This window comes from Panicum hallii, chromosome 3, assembly GCF_002211085.1.
Source record: "Panicum hallii strain FIL2 chromosome 3, PHallii_v3.1, whole genome shotgun sequence".
Lineage (NCBI taxonomy): Eukaryota > Viridiplantae > Streptophyta > Magnoliopsida > Poales > Poaceae > Panicum > Panicum hallii.
In genome coordinates, this window is record NC_038044.1 from 58,896,808 (window position 1) to 58,914,248 (window position 17,441).

General features: G+C 46.5%; 1 protein-coding gene and 1 non-coding gene across 3 annotated transcripts; both read left to right on the plus strand.

Annotated features, from left to right (window-relative positions):
* Positions 1-67: 67 nt before the first annotated feature.
* Positions 68-2,178, plus strand: LOC112884826 (riboflavin synthase). Of its 2 annotated transcripts, none has more exons than XR_003227186.1 (2): positions 68-1,110; positions 1,841-2,178. XR_003227186.1 is itself a non-coding variant. In XM_025950420.1 (2 exons), the coding sequence occupies exon 1, from the start codon at positions 157-159 to the stop codon at positions 1,054-1,056; it is 900 nt and encodes a 299-aa protein (XP_025806205.1). In that variant the 5' UTR covers positions 71-156; the 3' UTR covers positions 1,057-1,097; positions 1,841-2,178. The 2 variants fall into 2 exon arrangements, 1 of the variants encoding a protein (XP_025806205.1); XM_025950420.1 differs by having other exon boundaries at positions 71-1,097.
* A 333-nt stretch (positions 2,179-2,511) lies between these two features.
* On the plus strand, positions 2,512-2,581 carry TRNAG-CCC. The gene has a single exon. It is a non-coding gene; the product is annotated as a tRNA-Gly (tRNA).
* Positions 2,582-17,441: the final 14,860 nt, after the last annotated feature.

A 17,441-nucleotide genomic window follows, 5' to 3' on the forward strand; every position in this document is an offset into this window, starting at 1 on the left:
GAAAACCGCTCCCACGTCACCCCAAAATACGCCAGCGGTGATGCGAATACGTATTTGAGTGGGGCTTACGCTTTCTAGTGGGCGAGCAGACGAACTCACCCACCCACCAACTAACCCCGTCCGGACGCCGAGCCGCCGCCGGAGGAATCTCTCGCCATGGCGCCGCCGCCCGCCACCGCCACCGCCACCGCCGCGGCGGCCGCCGCCGTCCGCCCGCACGTGCTCCTCCGACGCGGCGGTGGCCTCCTCCCTTCGCCGCCATGCCCCGCCACGCTCCCCTTCGCCTCGCGAGGCGCGGCCGCGCGGCGCCTCCGCCTCCCGCCGCCGCGGTTCTCTCTCTCGACCGTCCCGAAGAGCCTCTCCGCTGCCTCCCACGTCCCCGTACGGTCCCTCTTCACCGGTATCGTCGAGGAGGTGGGCCGCGTGCGCCGCCTCGGCCCCCCGCTTGCGCCGTCCGGCGGCGGCGGCGGCGGCGGCGAGGCTCCCGGCCTCGACCTGGAGGTCGAGACGAAGAGCCTCCTCGCCGGGACGCAGCTCGGGGATAGCGTCGCGGTCGACGGCACCTGCCTCACCGTGGCGGCGATCGATCCGGCCGCGTCCACGCTCACCTTCGGCGTCGCGCCGGAGACGCTCCGCCGGACGTCGCTGGGCGAGCGCGCCCCGGGCGACGGCGTCAACCTCGAGCGCGCGCTCACGCCGTCGTCCCGGATGGGGGGACACTTCGTGCAGGGCCACGTGGACGGCACCGGCGAGATCGCCGCGTTCCGACCCGACGGGGACTCGCTCTGGGTCACCGTGCGCGCGCCGCCGGAGATCCTCAGGCTGCTCGTGCCCAAGGGCTTTGTCGCCGTCGACGGGACCAGCCTCACCGTCGTCAGCGTCGACGACCAGGGCGGGTGGTTTGACTTCATGCTCGTGAGGTACACGCAGGACAACATCGTGCTGCCGACCAAGAAGGTCGGCGACAAGGTGAACCTGGAGGCGGATATACTGGGGAAGTACGTCGAGAAGCTCCTTGCTGGGAGGTTGGAGGCCATGGTGAAGGCGGATTCTTGAGTAGCCATCGTGGAGCTGCTGAATTGCTCGTCATTCTATAGGTATTATGGCAAGGTTATGTTCATCAATAACTGCACTTCATTTCATTTTGTGTAATTGGTTGCAGGCTTTTTTTTTTCTTTGAGAGAAACAGTGAAGCGTCAAGTTATCGAGGGAATTATTCATCATTTAGAGAAATGTAGGATTATCCATAATGTATTGCAACATATGCAGCCAAATGAAGAAATTTCTTTTGTTGTCGGTTTAGACAAACATTAGCAGGAGGTAAACGGGAGCAACATTTAGACAATACCTGAGTAACAATGCTGCCAAATAAATGATGAACCACTTCAGAATACTCATACCTGAATAGCTTCAAAGCCTCACCATGCTGAATGTACTGTCTCATAAAAGGATCATGCAACCATGAGCCCATGACCCACAAATTCTTTTTTTTCAACAACAGCAAATTAGGATCGATTACAAGTGTCAAATCAATTGCATCTGCGCACTCCCCTGACAGCTTCCTTGAAAATATTATGAATGTGCCCAAATATATTCTGCTAACAGCAGAGGAACAATTGGAAAACAGTTTCGATGTTTGTCTCAATAAAGTTGCCTGTTTTGGTCATATGGGTAATGTTGAATGGATCAGGAAATGTTGTTTGCAGAGTGATAACTGATAACCAGTAACCACAACAGATAGTGCAGACTTTCTTCCTAGCTTGCTTCAAGAGCATTGATTGATGCATTTTCTGTCGCCAGAATGTTGCTAAATTTTCAAACTGCTTATTATTCTATGCAGAGATGGAGGAGGACTTGGATTTGATGCCTGCGCCGACTCAGCTTGGGTCCTAAGAGGGAGACGAAGGCACTTCACCAATTTTACGCATGAAGTTTTTGTTAAGACGTTTGGGAGCTGTTCATTTGGTTCCTGCAACCTGCAACTGCAGCATGAGATTCTACTGCACCTCCCCCTCTGCTGTTTGGTTCGTGAGGCCTGAGCTTTTGTGATTGGAACAATGGAATATATCAATATAAGGCTTAGCTACCATCGTACAACTCCTTTTGAAATTGCAGCTGTCTGTGTAAACCCTTTCATTGACTCCAGAAAATAAGACAGCGTTGACTGTTGCTGCAGTATTCTTTTTGTCTGTTTGGATGAACGTTAGCAAGAGGGCAAAAGAGCAAAAAAGGAGAAAATAGGACACTTCCTCGTGAGAAAAGGAAGAAGAAAAAACAAAGATAACTAGTGACTGATCAACAATCGTGCCAGTTCCAACCAACAAAGATAACAAGAGGGCGAAAGCTTGCGGAATGTACTGCCCCGGAGAAGGATGATGCATGAGGCTTATGCACTTGTGCATGGATGAAGGCCGTCCTGGATTTCACCGGACTGCCGGTGCTAGCTGAGATCGAGCCGTGCGATTCTGCTCGTGCTGGTCGAGTTCCCTTACGCAGGTTGCCAATCAGCCAGCGCATCTGGTGTAGTGGTATCATAGTACCCTCCCACGGTACTGACCGGGGTTCGATTCCCCGATGCGCATCATTCCCTCATTTCCCCATTCTTTTTTATCCTTAACCTATCAACTAGCAACAATGCCCATACATTGGTATGAAAATAATTAAAATTCTAATATAATTGACACTCTTTTTTAACACCTACTATTCCACTGTAGCTACCTGAAAATCGAGAATGAACAATTGAATTCGTAAGATGGCAAGATATTGCATGTATTGTTTAATGTTGCAGAACAACCTATTCCTTTTATTTTACTTGCTGGCGGTACATGATGCATTCTTAAAATTGGCTTTTGAACATAATTGTTGTGATTAATTTTCACACCTAGTTTTAAGAAAAAACCAGATGCATCCCATATGTGCGTTAGGATCAAGTTCACACACGTATGATTGACGATACAAGTGTATATTCGAAACAATATCGTAATGAATGAGAGTATTAGAGTACTTTATTAAATGATCGAAAGTCTTAATCTTAAGCAACAAATGAATGTCTTTAACTAGCGGCGGAACTTCAACTTCACAGACAGATGACTGGAAGACATACGCCTAGAACTCCACGAAATCTTCAAGTAATTTCGGATAATTATCTTATTCTGAACAGCATTGGTTTTAATAAAGCATACACTTATGGTTGGTACTCAGTAAGTGGGGTAAATTATATGATATGCAAGGCCAAATTCAAGAAATAAGGAATAGCTGACATGGTTTGACTGCGATAAGCACTTTTAGTTGGTCAAATTTTATTTAACAAGCATTAACTAAGTGTAAGTATATACCATAGACCCTTAAGTAAGTAAAAAGATAAGTACCAACAATATAAATAAAGAATATCAATTTAGATCATCTTCAAGTTTAATTATCATGTGAGGGACCAAGTCAGTCTTAACCGTGAGCATGACTGATATATTAGTTTAAACTCTGCAGAGGTTATACACTTTACCCACAACTCATGTTTCACTTGATGCTAAGATTTGCAAGGCCCTTAAACACTTCCGAGGTGAGTGACAGGGATTCATTACGAGACCTCTATATAGATTCCCTAACTTGCAATGGTCCGCTAAGTTTCAGGCCGTAGTGGTCATAAGCCTCCCTAATGAGGAAGACGCCTTAACCAGGATCATATCTAAGCCTTAAGAGAACCGAGCTATACCCCATCAACGCACTCCCCTCTTGCCCTTTCAGTAAGACCATTACAAGCTAAAGTTTCTAATTAATTAGCTAAGACCAGAGCCATGTAGTATTGTGGTTGCATTGTTTTCCTGGATGGTTCTCCATATTCCAATTAAAGTAATGGTCTTATAATTATCACCATAAGATATTTCAGAATATGAAATAAAGCAAGTGTAGCATTGTTTCCAAGTTAACCAACTATAGTCTAAGTAGATCACCAACTAGTATAGCTACAACATAAAGTAAAACAATTCAGGTTTAATTAAGGAAGTACAAAAGAAACTACGCATTTCCTTAGTTTGGGATCCATTATATTATAGACTCATGCATGCATATAAAGTAAATGTGTGTATATTAAAAATTATTAGGACCGAAAAATGATCAAGAACCACTTGCCTTCCTCAAAGCACTGCTGCTCAGGGACGTCTTCAAAGCCTTGCTCCCTCAGATCCTCGAACTGCGCACCGTCTATCGCACCACACAAGTTCATACAAGCAAACAAGTACAACAAATAAGAAACAGTACAAAAAACAATATGAAACAAAAAAGCAAGGTTATAAAGCTACAGTACACATTGCAAGGATCGCGTGAGTGCAAGAACCGATAAAAACGGAGTTAAAACGGAGAAGTTATGGCAAAAACATAATTCCACGAGCTTACTTGTAGAAAATTTTAAACTAAAAGAGCTCTGGACGAAGAAACAGAGGGCCAAAATATAAATAAACCTAACATCTAGGGTTTAGATTTCAAAATAGAGAGATTTGGACGGCGGGTTATATTTTAGAAAAGGACAGGGGCTAAAATAGAAGAAAAAGGATCTATCCGTAAATATTTTTGAACTAAGGCAGATCGCGGATTGATTTTCACAAACCGAGAGGATATTTTGCAAATCGATCTAGGGTTGACCGGCATAGGGTCCTGTTGATTTGGGTAAGAATGGATCTAACCCATCGGATCGAGATCCGACGGCTTCGGTTAGTTGGGACGGCTCGGCGGCGGCGCAGGCGAGGGCTGGCGACGGCGCATGGCGGAGAGCGGCAGCGGGATCACTGAACTTAGGCCGAAAACGGTCGTCCAGGGCTCGTTTCAAGCGTGGCTAGCACGGGAAGAACCAGGGGGCGACGGGGAACTTGATGGGGAGGTATAGAGGGCGGTGCAGTGGCCGGAGCGGGGCGTGCGCCAATGAGAAGCGGCTCAGGAATTCCGTCGAGGAATCCCGGGCATTTGGCGGCGAGAAAGAGAGGGAAGAGATGGCCGGAAGGTTCCTTACCACGCGGCGAAGCTCCGGCGACGCTCAGTTGGCGAAGAGAGGCGGCGGAACGGTGGCGCGGCGGTGAACCCAAGCTTGATGAAGGCGGCGGCACGAGCTAGGGTTTGCGGGGCATGAGGGTGGTGACTGCGGTCGATGGGGTCAAGGGGGATCCTGGGGGCTGCCAAAATAGGGGCGGACCGGGGTTTCGGTGTGCGTGCCAAGGTGACACGGGGAGGCGTGTCAGGGCCGGACTCGGGCTCGAGTCCAAGCCTGGCGCGAGAGGTTGAGGATGAGCCCGACGGGCGGGGCCCATCTGGCAAGGAGAGAGAAAAGGAGAGAAGAGAGGGGGCACCGGGTTGGGCCAGGAAAGGAAGGCTGGGCCGGAAGACTGGGCCATGCAAGTGAAAACCAAGGGAAAAGGGAGAAAGCTGGGCTGGGCCAAAAGAGAGAGGAAGGAGTTTTTGAAACAGAATAGATACAAGCAAATTTATTTGAATTTAAATTGGAAAATTTGATTTCAACTGAAAGACAAACAATAAAACAATATAGTACGGCATGAGATGCACGAAACTATGTTACCTTACAATGCAATTTGATTTCTTTCTAAAAATAAGGACAATAAATTATATATATACACACACACACATATATATATGTGTGTGTGTATGACCATGGTAGAAGGTCACACACATATATATATGTGTGTGTGTATGACCATGGTAGAAGGTTGCCAAGGTACGGTGGAGGTGGTGGCAAGGGGGTCCACGACCTAGGGCATCCCTTTGGTCATGCTCCTATGGATGGGAGCGCCCAATCAACTTGAGCTTGGATTTTGCACGAGATGGCAAGGCTCAACAAAAGATAGCACAACACTTGACACAAAAAACAACAATTTGGTGCAACGTTTTGAAGATCTTCCTACCGTGATATAAATGATATAAATGAAGGCGGGTCTTGATTTATTAAGAACTTAGCAAACAACGTTTCGATCGAGTATTGAAGTGCATCTAGGCCCTTAGTGGATTTTGGTGAATTGAATGATACCACGATTAAAAGAACTAAAGATAATGATCTTGTTAAGTATATGAGCAGGAATTAATTATCATATCAATAGATTCTTTGTAATAAAATATATTGAAAGTAAAGATAAAAGGCTCATGTGACAAGACTTGTGATAAGGCTATGATTAAAGTGATGATATTGACAAGCAATGAGTATATATGGATTGAGTTATGTGTTTGATGACAACTAATTATTCCTATATCCAAATGAAGCTCGTTGACAAGGTCAATGCACTAGAAGGGAATATCCTGCGAAGAAATGGACAATTTGTCAATACAAGATATATGTTGCAAAGAATTGAAAAGAATGGATTTCATTAATGATTTAATTGCGATAAAAACCTATATGAAACTCTATATGATGCAAGGATGAAGAGTTGGAATTCGGGATAGTGTTTCGAGGGACTAAGCTTGGCAAAGGACAATTGGTTTGTGCCGAGGCACCAACGCTAGGGTGAAGAAACTTTCTTTAGACTTAACTTAAAGAATGTTGGTCATGTATGATGTTTATATTAGCAAGTATCAATCTTTATAGAATCTTATTGTAAAGATGGTGATTTGAACTAGAAGTGGATTTCATTCAAAGATGATGGTTCAAGTCACTAGCTCAAGAAAGTTGTGCTCAAGTTATAAAAACCAAATTTGATGCACTCCTCAGACCGTGAATGATCAAGGCACGATATGATACACTTTTAAAAAGCTCAAGTGGTTGAAACTTAATCTATCTTTGATCTTGAATATTCGTATGCCGTACTATCAAGAGGGATGCATCATATTATATTTTGGCTTAGTCTTAGTGCTCAAGTAACCTAAGAGAGTTTAGAGAGACACAAGAAAACTCTCAAGTGCGCATTGGTTGGATCTAACAGGGGTAACCCGGAAGTTCCAGGTTTCCCAACCCGGAAGTTTCGGATTTTGCATAAGTGGCACTAATGGCTGGTTGATTTGAAAATCTCGGAAGTTCCGGGTTCTAACTGTCACGTAACGTAGCAGCTTTTCTTTAGATCCAGCTATTTATACCTTGAGCCCCCTCCTTGGTGGGCTGTTGTTCCAGACACAGTTTAGCTGCTTATTGGTCGTTCTAAGAAATCTTGGTTGCTTGTTGAGCTCTCCCCAACCTCTCTTTACGAGATTGTGTGATTCTTGTAATATCATTGAGTTGGGTTTGAGAGAGTGAAAGTTTGAGAACAATATAGAGCACAGTAAAACTTGAGCACTTTAGTTTGGCCGAAATCGTGTGTTTCTTGTCTCCTAGATGGCTAGATGTTGCCCAGCAAGCAGCCAATTGTATGGGCTGTCGTGAAAAGTTTGTAAGGGTCGGTTTCCACCTCCGCAAGGGAAGGTAATCAAGATAGTGGAAGGCCAAGGTGTGTTTGTGTAGCCCATTGACAGGAGGCTTCACGGAGCTCCTCAACAGAGTGTAGGATTCACTTGTGTAGCACAAGCAGTGAATCCGAGCTTAGGTAAAAATCCTTATATCAATTGTGTTTGATATTATCTTGTGGATTTGAGAAGCTCTCCATTGGATACTTGTGTTCTTGGAGAGATTATCGTTTTTGTAAGTGCAAGAATTATATGGAGCTGCTCCAGAAACTTCACCAAGCCTACTCTACGTTTGGGGTTTGAACTTATATTCATTTACTCGCACTAGATTTTTTATGTTCTTTTTTATATTCACTCAGCTCTATGTAAACCCGAAAGTTCTGGTTTGCAAAATCCGGAAGTTCCGAATTCATCTACTGCTCTGCTTAAATTCAGAAGTTTCAAATTTGCAAACTTAAAAGTTCCGGGTTTAGCGGGCAGAGAATTTTATCCACTGCCTTGGAGTGAAAATTTATAGGTTTGGCTATCCACCCCACTCTAGGCGACGTCATAGATAGTTCTTTTGAGTATTCGTATGTCGCGTTGGTGTCAATGTAGTCGAAGTAGAGGTACGCTGTACCCCTGTGGTTGAAATAGTTATACCCGTCACCATGGTCGTGCAACATCATATCATCAAGAGATCACCGTGACCAGAAAAGCCATGTGCACAAAACATGCCTGTTGCACGAATTGTCATGTTGTCATTGCATCTAATTAATGAAGAACATGGTTTCATCAATCATATTACCTATTAATTTCCGGATCCCCATAATCTTTGTGTTGCTTTTCTTTTTTATCGAAGTCAACCTCTTGTTTCCCTCGCGAGAGTTAATAAAAGGCCAAGGTAATATAGAAATTTCTGCCTATATATCTTTTTTTTATTCTGGTCCCATATTGTTCCTTGTAGTTTTTGTTCCACTCAAGGATTAACGTGGGGCATGTGGCATAGATTCCAATCATCATGTACGATGTAAGCATAAATACATAAAATTACATGACCTCTTGGCTACTCTTGATCTCAATAATTTTTTGTTGTTTCTTTATTTTCTCTCTAATAATCAACCTCGCTTCCCTCGAGAGAGAAGATTAAAGAAGTCTTGATCTACTGTAATAATATTAGTCAAAGAAGATGCCATAATTATTGCTCAGTGTAGTACGATCACATACGCCTCGTACATACCTTTTATTGGGTCAGATACACCCTGCATGATAAGATACATATGTAGGAGTAGCTATAACCGCGTGTAGAATAAATTTTTCATATATATATATATATGTGTATATGTGTATATATATATATATATATATATGGCTATGGAGATGGAGATGGGCCAGGAGCCACTAGCTCCGCTCCTGCATGCTCTCTATCTATATAAATACATACTGATGTTACTAAAGGTCTGTTGTGTACCATGGATCCATGCATCGCGCTACATTATTCCACTGTCGCGATCCTCTCTCTCTGCCTAATGGAAAAAGCTAAGCAAGGTCGTTAGGCGTTTGAGAGAACAAGCTAAAAAGGGCAAGTTTTAGAGGCGAGAAGTCCGCATGCACCAGCAAGATTGAAACTCCTTGCCCTTGGTGGAAATAAAGCCGAATTGGCTCTCTCTCGGCCGCAAGAATCTTCTTTGAAATCAAAAAATATTGTAACTTCCCATGATTATGCTGCTAACTACTCCCGCTATCTCAAAAAATAAATCATTCTAGGAATGTGTTCTGCGACCTAGATAACAATATGTGCGCTTGGACCATGGATTTTCTCGACCCCGACGTGTCTTCGGTACCACCTACACTTGCGTTGATCGCAGTGCTTACGGCAACGGCAGTAGTGGCTACTGCGTACGTACTAGCTCTAGTGTCTCATGTCCTTACTTGGCCGTCCACATGGAGTGGCTAGGGAATCAGTCACCAGTTGTTGTTGTTGTTACCACTCTCTTGTGTTTTTCTTCTGTTTGTATATGTGTTTACCCCATTTGTATCATGTTTGTTGTCAAAGTGTTATGATGGAATAATTTATCATCAGGACCTACCTGAGTGTATCTAATCCCATTCTGTACACTCACCATAGTATCATGATCCAAATAAGTGCCAAAATGCATATACCTGTATATTTTGCAATACTTCACAGAAAAAAGAACCAAACAAGTATGGCAGTGGAAACGGGAGGTTGCGGTATTTTTTTTTTTTTACCATCCGTCGTTCCCCTACGAGTTTCATTCCTACGGCAAACAAGAAAAGAAGTTGCTATATAGTCTATTAGTCTTTGCGGGGCCTAATAAGAGACGGTAGAGATATGCTCAAACTCCTCCGCGACATAGTTAAAAAACAAGTTCAGGCTAGTGATCAGATGGCCTCCGATTCAGTCTCAAACTGAATTCTCAGAGCCAAATCGATGTATGCACAGTGAGAAGGTCACGAGCACAGACATTTTGAGAAGTGTTGTGATCTTTATCAGATAACTATATATATATAAAATCGCCGAATTTTTTCGGATATATATATACCCTACCTGAAGCATAGGTAATTGCCTTACTGCAATTTTTACTAGTCTTGAATATAGTTTGGGAAGAGGAAACACTGGGTGGTGGAGAATGGAGAAAAATGGTGCAGAGCTAAACTACATTTAACACACAAAAAATGCTTTTAGCTCTTTGTTAGAGCTAAACAAGTTTCTAAAGCGATTTTTTCTCCATTGTATATCTTGGATGCTCTCCGATCAAGCTTCTCTAGGTCAACCACTTTTGATTTCCTTGAAAGAGTAAAGAAATGAGCAAAGTCCTGAACTACAATTTTCTTGGAGACAAGTCCTGATCTACAAATTAATCAAGACGCCGTGCCCTAACTACTGCTCTTTTTCTATCTTTTGCCGTCGAGAATCGAGATGCCAAGAGGCGTATAAGCAGCAGCAGCAAGATGGCTATGCAAACCAGAGGGACGATCGAAGAGAGAAGACGATCAGCCACCATCAAGGGAGATTGAGTGAGAGCGAGCTCGGAGAGGTAATTAAGGGATCGGGAGGCCTGCAGGTGGCCAGGATCGGAGGAGAGAGGGAGATGAGCAAGGTGGCGGCGGCGGTGCTGGTCCTGGTGGCCATGGCAGCAGCTCCGGCGGCCATGGCCTGCAGGTGGCGCCCAAGCTGGGGGCAAGGAGGCTCCCGTTCGGGGATTGCAAAAGTCACAGCAACGCAAGTTATTATTCCGCGCATCGCTCGACGGTGCGGAGTCCTCTTACGCTTGCGTTCCCAGCGCTGCCTGTGGCGCGTCGCCAATAACAGGTAATAGCTCTCGCTCGCTTTATACTTTCTCCCCCCTTAATTTGCGTGTGTTTTTCGCCAATAACCGAAGCCGGGCCCAACTCCCACTCATGCTAGGGCCGGGCCGTATCTGTCTGCTAGCTGTCCGCAATGACACGGGGCTCCTATCTAGCTTGTCGAAGTCAGATAGGAGCTGAAACCCAATCCGGCCTCTTCCTCCTGCACCGGCCGGCGGCTACCTCGCCGCTGTGCCGCCCGTCCACCACCGCATTCGACCCCGTGCTTCCCACCCAGTCTTTTTCTTGCTCCCACCACCGTTATTTTGTGCCAATTAATACAATAGGGTACAGATAGGGAAAAGATTTCTTCAGTTTGGTGTACTCGAAAATATAGTTACTGCACATCTTTTTTACTCGGAATGATTCAGGTCGCACGAACGATATGGAGGTGATCTGTCGCAGAAAGTGGAACAATTTCCCTTTTTATGTTGAAACAATTGTTCCTTATTCATAACAAAATTGTTCTACATTAAAAAAAAAACATGTTCCACCAAAAAAATCATCCGAACATATTTAAGTCTGCTTGTTTTAAAGATTTTATCATAACATATGGTACAATCAGATTTTAATTTGCATATTCGAATTAAAAATATCATATTTTTATGTATGCAGATTTCTTCTCGTCTTGGAGAGCGTGTCGGAATTCTTTCCATATTTGTGGCTTTCATTTCAACCGGGTGGTGGTCCTAAAGTGTTATATGAGCCCAATAACCCAAGCCGGGCCCAACTCCCTCGTGTACTAGCGCTGGGCCGTATCTGTCTGCTAGCTGTCCCCTACGATACGGCTTTCGCCCATGCCCAGCCACGTTCCAACCTCTTCTTCGGAACGACAAACCCACAGGAGAGAGGAAGCCTAAAGAAAGGCCCCTGTTCTCGTTGAGCGGCCACCGACTCTGTGTGTGTGTGTGTGTGTGTGTGTGTGTGTGTGTGTGTGATGGCGAGCAGCCGATGTGGGCTGCAGGCCTGCATCGCTCGCGACCGTCGGTGGTGGTGGGCAGGGATGACAGACGGCAGGTAGCCCAGCCCTTGTGCGGATGTTCCCTCGCTTCTTCCTTCTCCTCCGTTCCTCGACGAGCAATCTCTCTCGCGTGCACACGGCCTGTTGGCAAACGGTTGACCACGACGACGGCCCAACAGCTAGCCTATACGATTTCTAAGGAGGCAAGGAGAGGTGCAGCGAGGTAGGTATATGTAGTCCATATGCATCGGCTGCTGCTCACGAGGGAACAGTATATATACAGCCAGGAATCTCTATCTCTGTCCCTATTTTTATCTTTTTATTATTAAAGCAAGCAATAATTTCTTGATCAGTCAATCGGAGTCCTAATTGAAATATAGGTAACCGTATGTCGAGATAAGTGTCAGAAACCATTTAAAATTAACACTCAGCGAGTAAAATAGAAAAAGACTGAAGTCCTCGACCAACACGTACTATATTATTATATGGTACTATCGGTACATACAGACAGGGGTACCTCTTGCTAGGGTGTCCGGCCCTGACATGTGGGCCAGGCGCGTCGTGGTGGGCCCACGATCCGCCTTCATCACCTTCAGACCCTTAGCATGAAGCTGCCGTCTCACAGGGCGTGATGGTGTCCGGCTTCGGCGTGTGCGCTAAGCGCATCGTGGTGGACGCGTGCCACCACATGCTCGGCCGCCTATCCTCCATCGTCGGCAAGGAGCTGCTCAACGACCAGAAGGTCGTAATAGTCCACTGCGAGGAGATCTGCCTCTCCGCGGGCCTAACCCATCAGTGAGTCTTCTGACAGGGTGTCCATCCAGACGGGCGTAAGGTTATCCGTAACCTCTCCCTCGTTCTCTGGGCGACGTGGCGTACGGCCCAGGCCTGACAGCTGGGACCGTGGTCTCCGGACCTCCCCCGTGCTCTTATAGGTCCGGCGCCTCCACGTGCTCACAAGGGCATGGTGCTCTGGAGTGGCCTCCACGGACCCGGACTCCCCAGGGAGGTTCGATGCCACCACGTGTGGAGACCAGACCTTCACGGGCCTGACCACTCCAACTGGCCTCGGGGGCCCGGACCCACCTTCCCCCGGGAAGGGGTCCGGCACCGCCAAGTGCCGCCACAAAGGCAACTGCAGGGCCGGCCCTGCCACGTGCTCGTGGTAGAAGGTCCTTCGCGGGGCACCAGCCCAACTACCGCATTAAATGCGGGAACGTGGGCTGTGCGTGCCCAAGTCAAAGCATGGTCTGCCCAACTGACACCACGGTAAGCCCGCCTATTTCCAAGGCGGCGCGTCACTGTGCTCTGCGCGCGGGCAGACGGCGTGTAGTTACATCACGGCGCCGCGCGCGTGGGTGATGATGGCCTGCTACAGGTGAGCCGAGGCATGCGCTGCAACAGTGTGCGCGGAGGCGACGGCGCGGCGGGTCAGCGCTGCTTCTTCGCTTGTCAGAGGGTACTGACCCAACAGCGACAGCACGACTTCCCCTGTGCGTAGTCACTGTCAGCAGGCACTGTGCCGGTAAGGCGGCACAAGAACATATCCTGGCTGTAGATACATACATCAACTTCCCGATCAAGAGGACTATAGAGAGGAGCTGGAGAGGAAAATCTCCATATCTCTCATATAACAGGCTCCTGTTGGCCGGGCCCACCTGTCGGGGCCCCGCACAGTGTAAGCACTCCCCTTGGTCTATAAAAGGGAGTGTACTCGTTAGAACAAAAAAGTTCATTGTCAGGCTTACACAAGGTCTAGACTCACAAGCTGTCCACAAAGCATACTCAAGCAATACAGCTCTAAAGTGGACATAGGGTATTACGCTCCGGCGGCCCGAACCACTCTAATCCTCGCGTCTTTCCCGTGTTCATCCGCCCATCGATCAAGCGCTACTAAGTCTCCCCCAAACTCTTCCTAAACTAGGATTAGGCGGGTGCACTCCGCCACCCGGCTGGAGATTTCCTTCAACAGATACATAATATATAATTATATGCTAATTAATATATCCATATGACTTCCTGTATCAACGTACTAGTAAGATCTAATATATTTATTTGGCTTGTTATTGCGCTCCTTCTATATGCATGGTAACCAGCAAGGTATGTAAATAAATAAATAAATAAATAAATACCATGAGAGAAACAACGGAAAAGGTAGATAAGGAAGCGCCTCCGGGTTTTGATGTGTTCCTGGCTTCAACTGGGACGACGACTACGGTGGCAGGCATGCACACACGACACTACATTTATTTCTCAAACTGGTTGACCATGCATGACTCCTAGCTAACAACCCTAGGTAATCCAATCCCTTGGCCAATCCAAGGCAGGGTTTCGGGCAAAGAGAGGTGTAGTGCAGCGAGGTAGCTTACCTAACGATAATTCTAATGCTACTAATGATGACCTTTCCCTCTCTACGAGTACTACCCTACTACACAAGGTTCCAAGATCTCTGACGGCCGGGAGCACAAGGGTCAGGGTACAGACACTGCACCGACCTTAATTTATACCAGCTGCTCGCTCCGTCCAAAAAGAATACAACTCTACTTTCCGAGGAGTCAAATAATTTAAATTTAACCAAATTTATACAAAAATTTACTAATATTTATATTACAAAATAAGTATTATTAGATCAATCATGTTATATATTTTTATATTAAATTTATTTGAAGAATCAAATGTTAGTATTTTTTATAGATTTGATCAAATTTAAAATTATTTAACTTCTTACAAAAGCAAGAGTTGCATTTTTTCTAGCACGGAAGCAGTATATGTAAAAGCTGTATAAACGTAATTGCACAGGTAACTAACGTGCGGAGGCCGGAGGGCAAGCACGTGTCCACGGAGGTACGAGAGCGCCAGTCACAAACCTCACCGGCGAGTGGGCCCGCGGAGCGACGAACGCAAGACGACACGGGAGGGAACAGGCAGGAGTTTCCCTGGGCCGCTCTGCTCTCCAGCCTCCTCGCGGCATCCATGCGATCCGATGCGAGGCGAAAACGAGGCGCTAGCCCAACAACCGTGGCGTCGTCGGCACTGCGATTCCCCGGGTGGTGACGCAACGGTCGGCAACCCGTCGGAAACAGGGGACGGGCGCAACGCAACAACCGCGGTCGCGCACACGCTTGCAAGTAGTAGTGTTCACCTGCTACTATAGCTATCGCACGTACGAGACGCGGCTAGGGCTAAAGCTTTTGCACTAGAGTAGTAGCGATCCAGCCTTGCTGCCCTCCATCGCCGTTTTGCCTCCTTTGATGGACGTAGCTAACATGCATGGGAGCGAGGGTGATAAGATTAAGAGTAGTCAAAGTGGTTGGTTAACCGTGGCGGCGGCGACAGCGATAGCGATGGCGACGGTGGTGGTGACGAGAGAACATTCGTCTTGATGATGGGTTGTGTTAGGGAAAGCATCTGTTAGCTGTGGAAGGAGGAATTCTAACGCGTCAAGTTACGTCCTCTCCTCGCTAAAGAATCTTTGATGTCTCAGGAAGAAGATATAAGAGTGGTTTTCGAGTTATTAGCTCATGTCCTTAGAATTAGATTCCTAACATCGAACTAGCTAGAGACGGGAGGTTTAGTTGTTGGGGTCAGCTGATCGACCTTGATGGATTTGTAAAAAATCAACATGAACCACTATTATATTTGTCGTTGTTCTTTACAGGCAAAGATCCCAGCGCGTGAAAGGAAATACCTCGCCCCTCTTTTTCGGCTGGTCTCACCGTACCCCTGCTAAAAGATGACGTGAAATTTACTAAGCCTTTTTTTAAGTAAGTCGCGGAGAAGCGGACCTCGTGTGCTAATTAACAGGACCAGCAGGGGCGTAGCTAGGATTTTTGGTTAGGGTGGTTCAGAGTATATAATATTGTATTAATAAAGTGTTTTACAACTTTAAATATCTTAAGATCAATAATTAAGTCTGAATTTTGCATGCGTGTTGGACTGTTTGATGAATAATTACTATAGTTATACCTTAAGCTACTAATTTTAGGGTGGTTCATAGCTCACCTATCCACCTAGCTAGCTACGCCACTGTTGACCCGGATGATGGCCACCAACCTAGTAAGTAGATAATCCCTTGGTCAATCCAAGGCAGAGCTTCCGGAAGTAAAAGAGATTTAGTGCAGGCAGGTAGCTCAACACATGCTAATAATTCAAATGCAGATGATGAAACTTGACACACTCTCTCTCTCTCTCATGCTAAAAATGGTGTAAATCGCGAGGTTCCAAGATCTCGTGACTCTGTGCCTACGGAGCACTAAAGTTTTAAATAGCCATTTATAGCTTCTAAGAAGAACAGCTACTATCGTATTTAACCTGCTAAAGTTGACTATAGCCTACTAAATACCGCTATTGCCCGCTAAATAGGATAAGAGAAACCCTACCGCTAAACGCGTCAGCGGACGATTTAAAACCATGATCACAATCCGATAGAGATTCGTCAGCATACGTGCACCGACCAGTATGCAAGCCAGAAAGCTGCTCGTACGGAGCGCGAGCGCACTTGAAGGTACGGGATCAGGAGCGGCAAAATACAGCCTCGCCGAAGAGTGGGCCCACGGCGCGTGGTCCATTTGTTTTCTGAAGAGAGAGAGAGAAAAAAAGATAGAGGAAAGCCTGCGCACGATTTATACTTGTTTTTTTATACGCAGAGGCGACGAACACAGGAACAGAGTTTTCCCTGGTGCCGTGCTCTGTCCAGTCTCCACGCGAAAACAAGGAGCAGGGCAGATCCGGTTTCCCACAACCACCTTGCACATTCTGCCTAAATAACCATGTGACGAGGCTTGCGAGCCTACGGCTAAAACAACCTTTTGCGTTAGAGTAGTGATCCAGCCTTCCCCTCCCATTTGGCTTCTTTGTTGGATGCAGCTAGCATGACTGATAAGAGCCTGCCCAAGTGGCTCACTTCTTCTCCTTGTGAAGAGATATTTTCTGGATTCTCGTGTTGTCTCATGCACATCGTGTTGAGATTGCAGACGCCTAAAACGAATTGTGCTGGGCTCGCAGAATTTTAAATGGTATAATGTACAGCTCGCAATCCAAGCCGTAGAATAAGATCGAGAGAGGATCGGGCTTTACAAAAGAAATAAACAAAAACGGAAGAAGAAAAAGTAGACAACGGGCTACAAAGATTCAGTGGTTTGTTTACACTAATGCTCCAATTATTTAAGCCTGCAAAGTAGACCCTAAAGATGGCACACGTAGCTTCACTGGTTTCCGAGGAACGCCCCTGGGATTTGATGTTCTGCTGCTGCTCCATTCATGTGCTACCATGGTTGACCATGGCGGCCACCAACCTAGCTAGATAAATGCATAATCCCTTGGTCAAACCAAGGCAGAGCTAGCTTCCCGGCAGGAGGTTCAGTGCAGCCATGTAGCTTAGCATGTGCTAGTAATTCTAGTGCTAGTGGTGGAACTCGCAGCACACACGCTCTCATGCCAGGCTCCAGGATCCTGTGACCCTGCGGAGGGCGGAGCACAATCTGTCGATCTGACAGAGGTCAGGGTACGCGCACCAACCTTGCACAGTAGCACCATGTCCCCGCGTGGTCCATTTATTTTCTGAAGAGAGAAAAAAAAGGAAAGCCTGCACACAGTTTACTTGGGCAGAGTTTCCCCTGGTGCCGTGCTCTGCCCAGTCTCCACGCGCCCAGTGACGCGTTTCCCCGCGCCGTGCCACCCGCAACAACCGTTGCGCCACTTGCGCATCTGCCTGAAACTTTTGCGCTAGAGCAGTTATCCAGCCTTCCCCTCTCATTTGGCTCCTTTG

Bases quoted from the DNA above. Each gene is read 5' to 3' on its own strand.
- LOC112884826 (XM_025950420.1), top strand. From the start codon at position 157: ATGGCGCCGCCGCCCGCCACCGCCACCGCCACCGCCGCGGCGGCCGCC.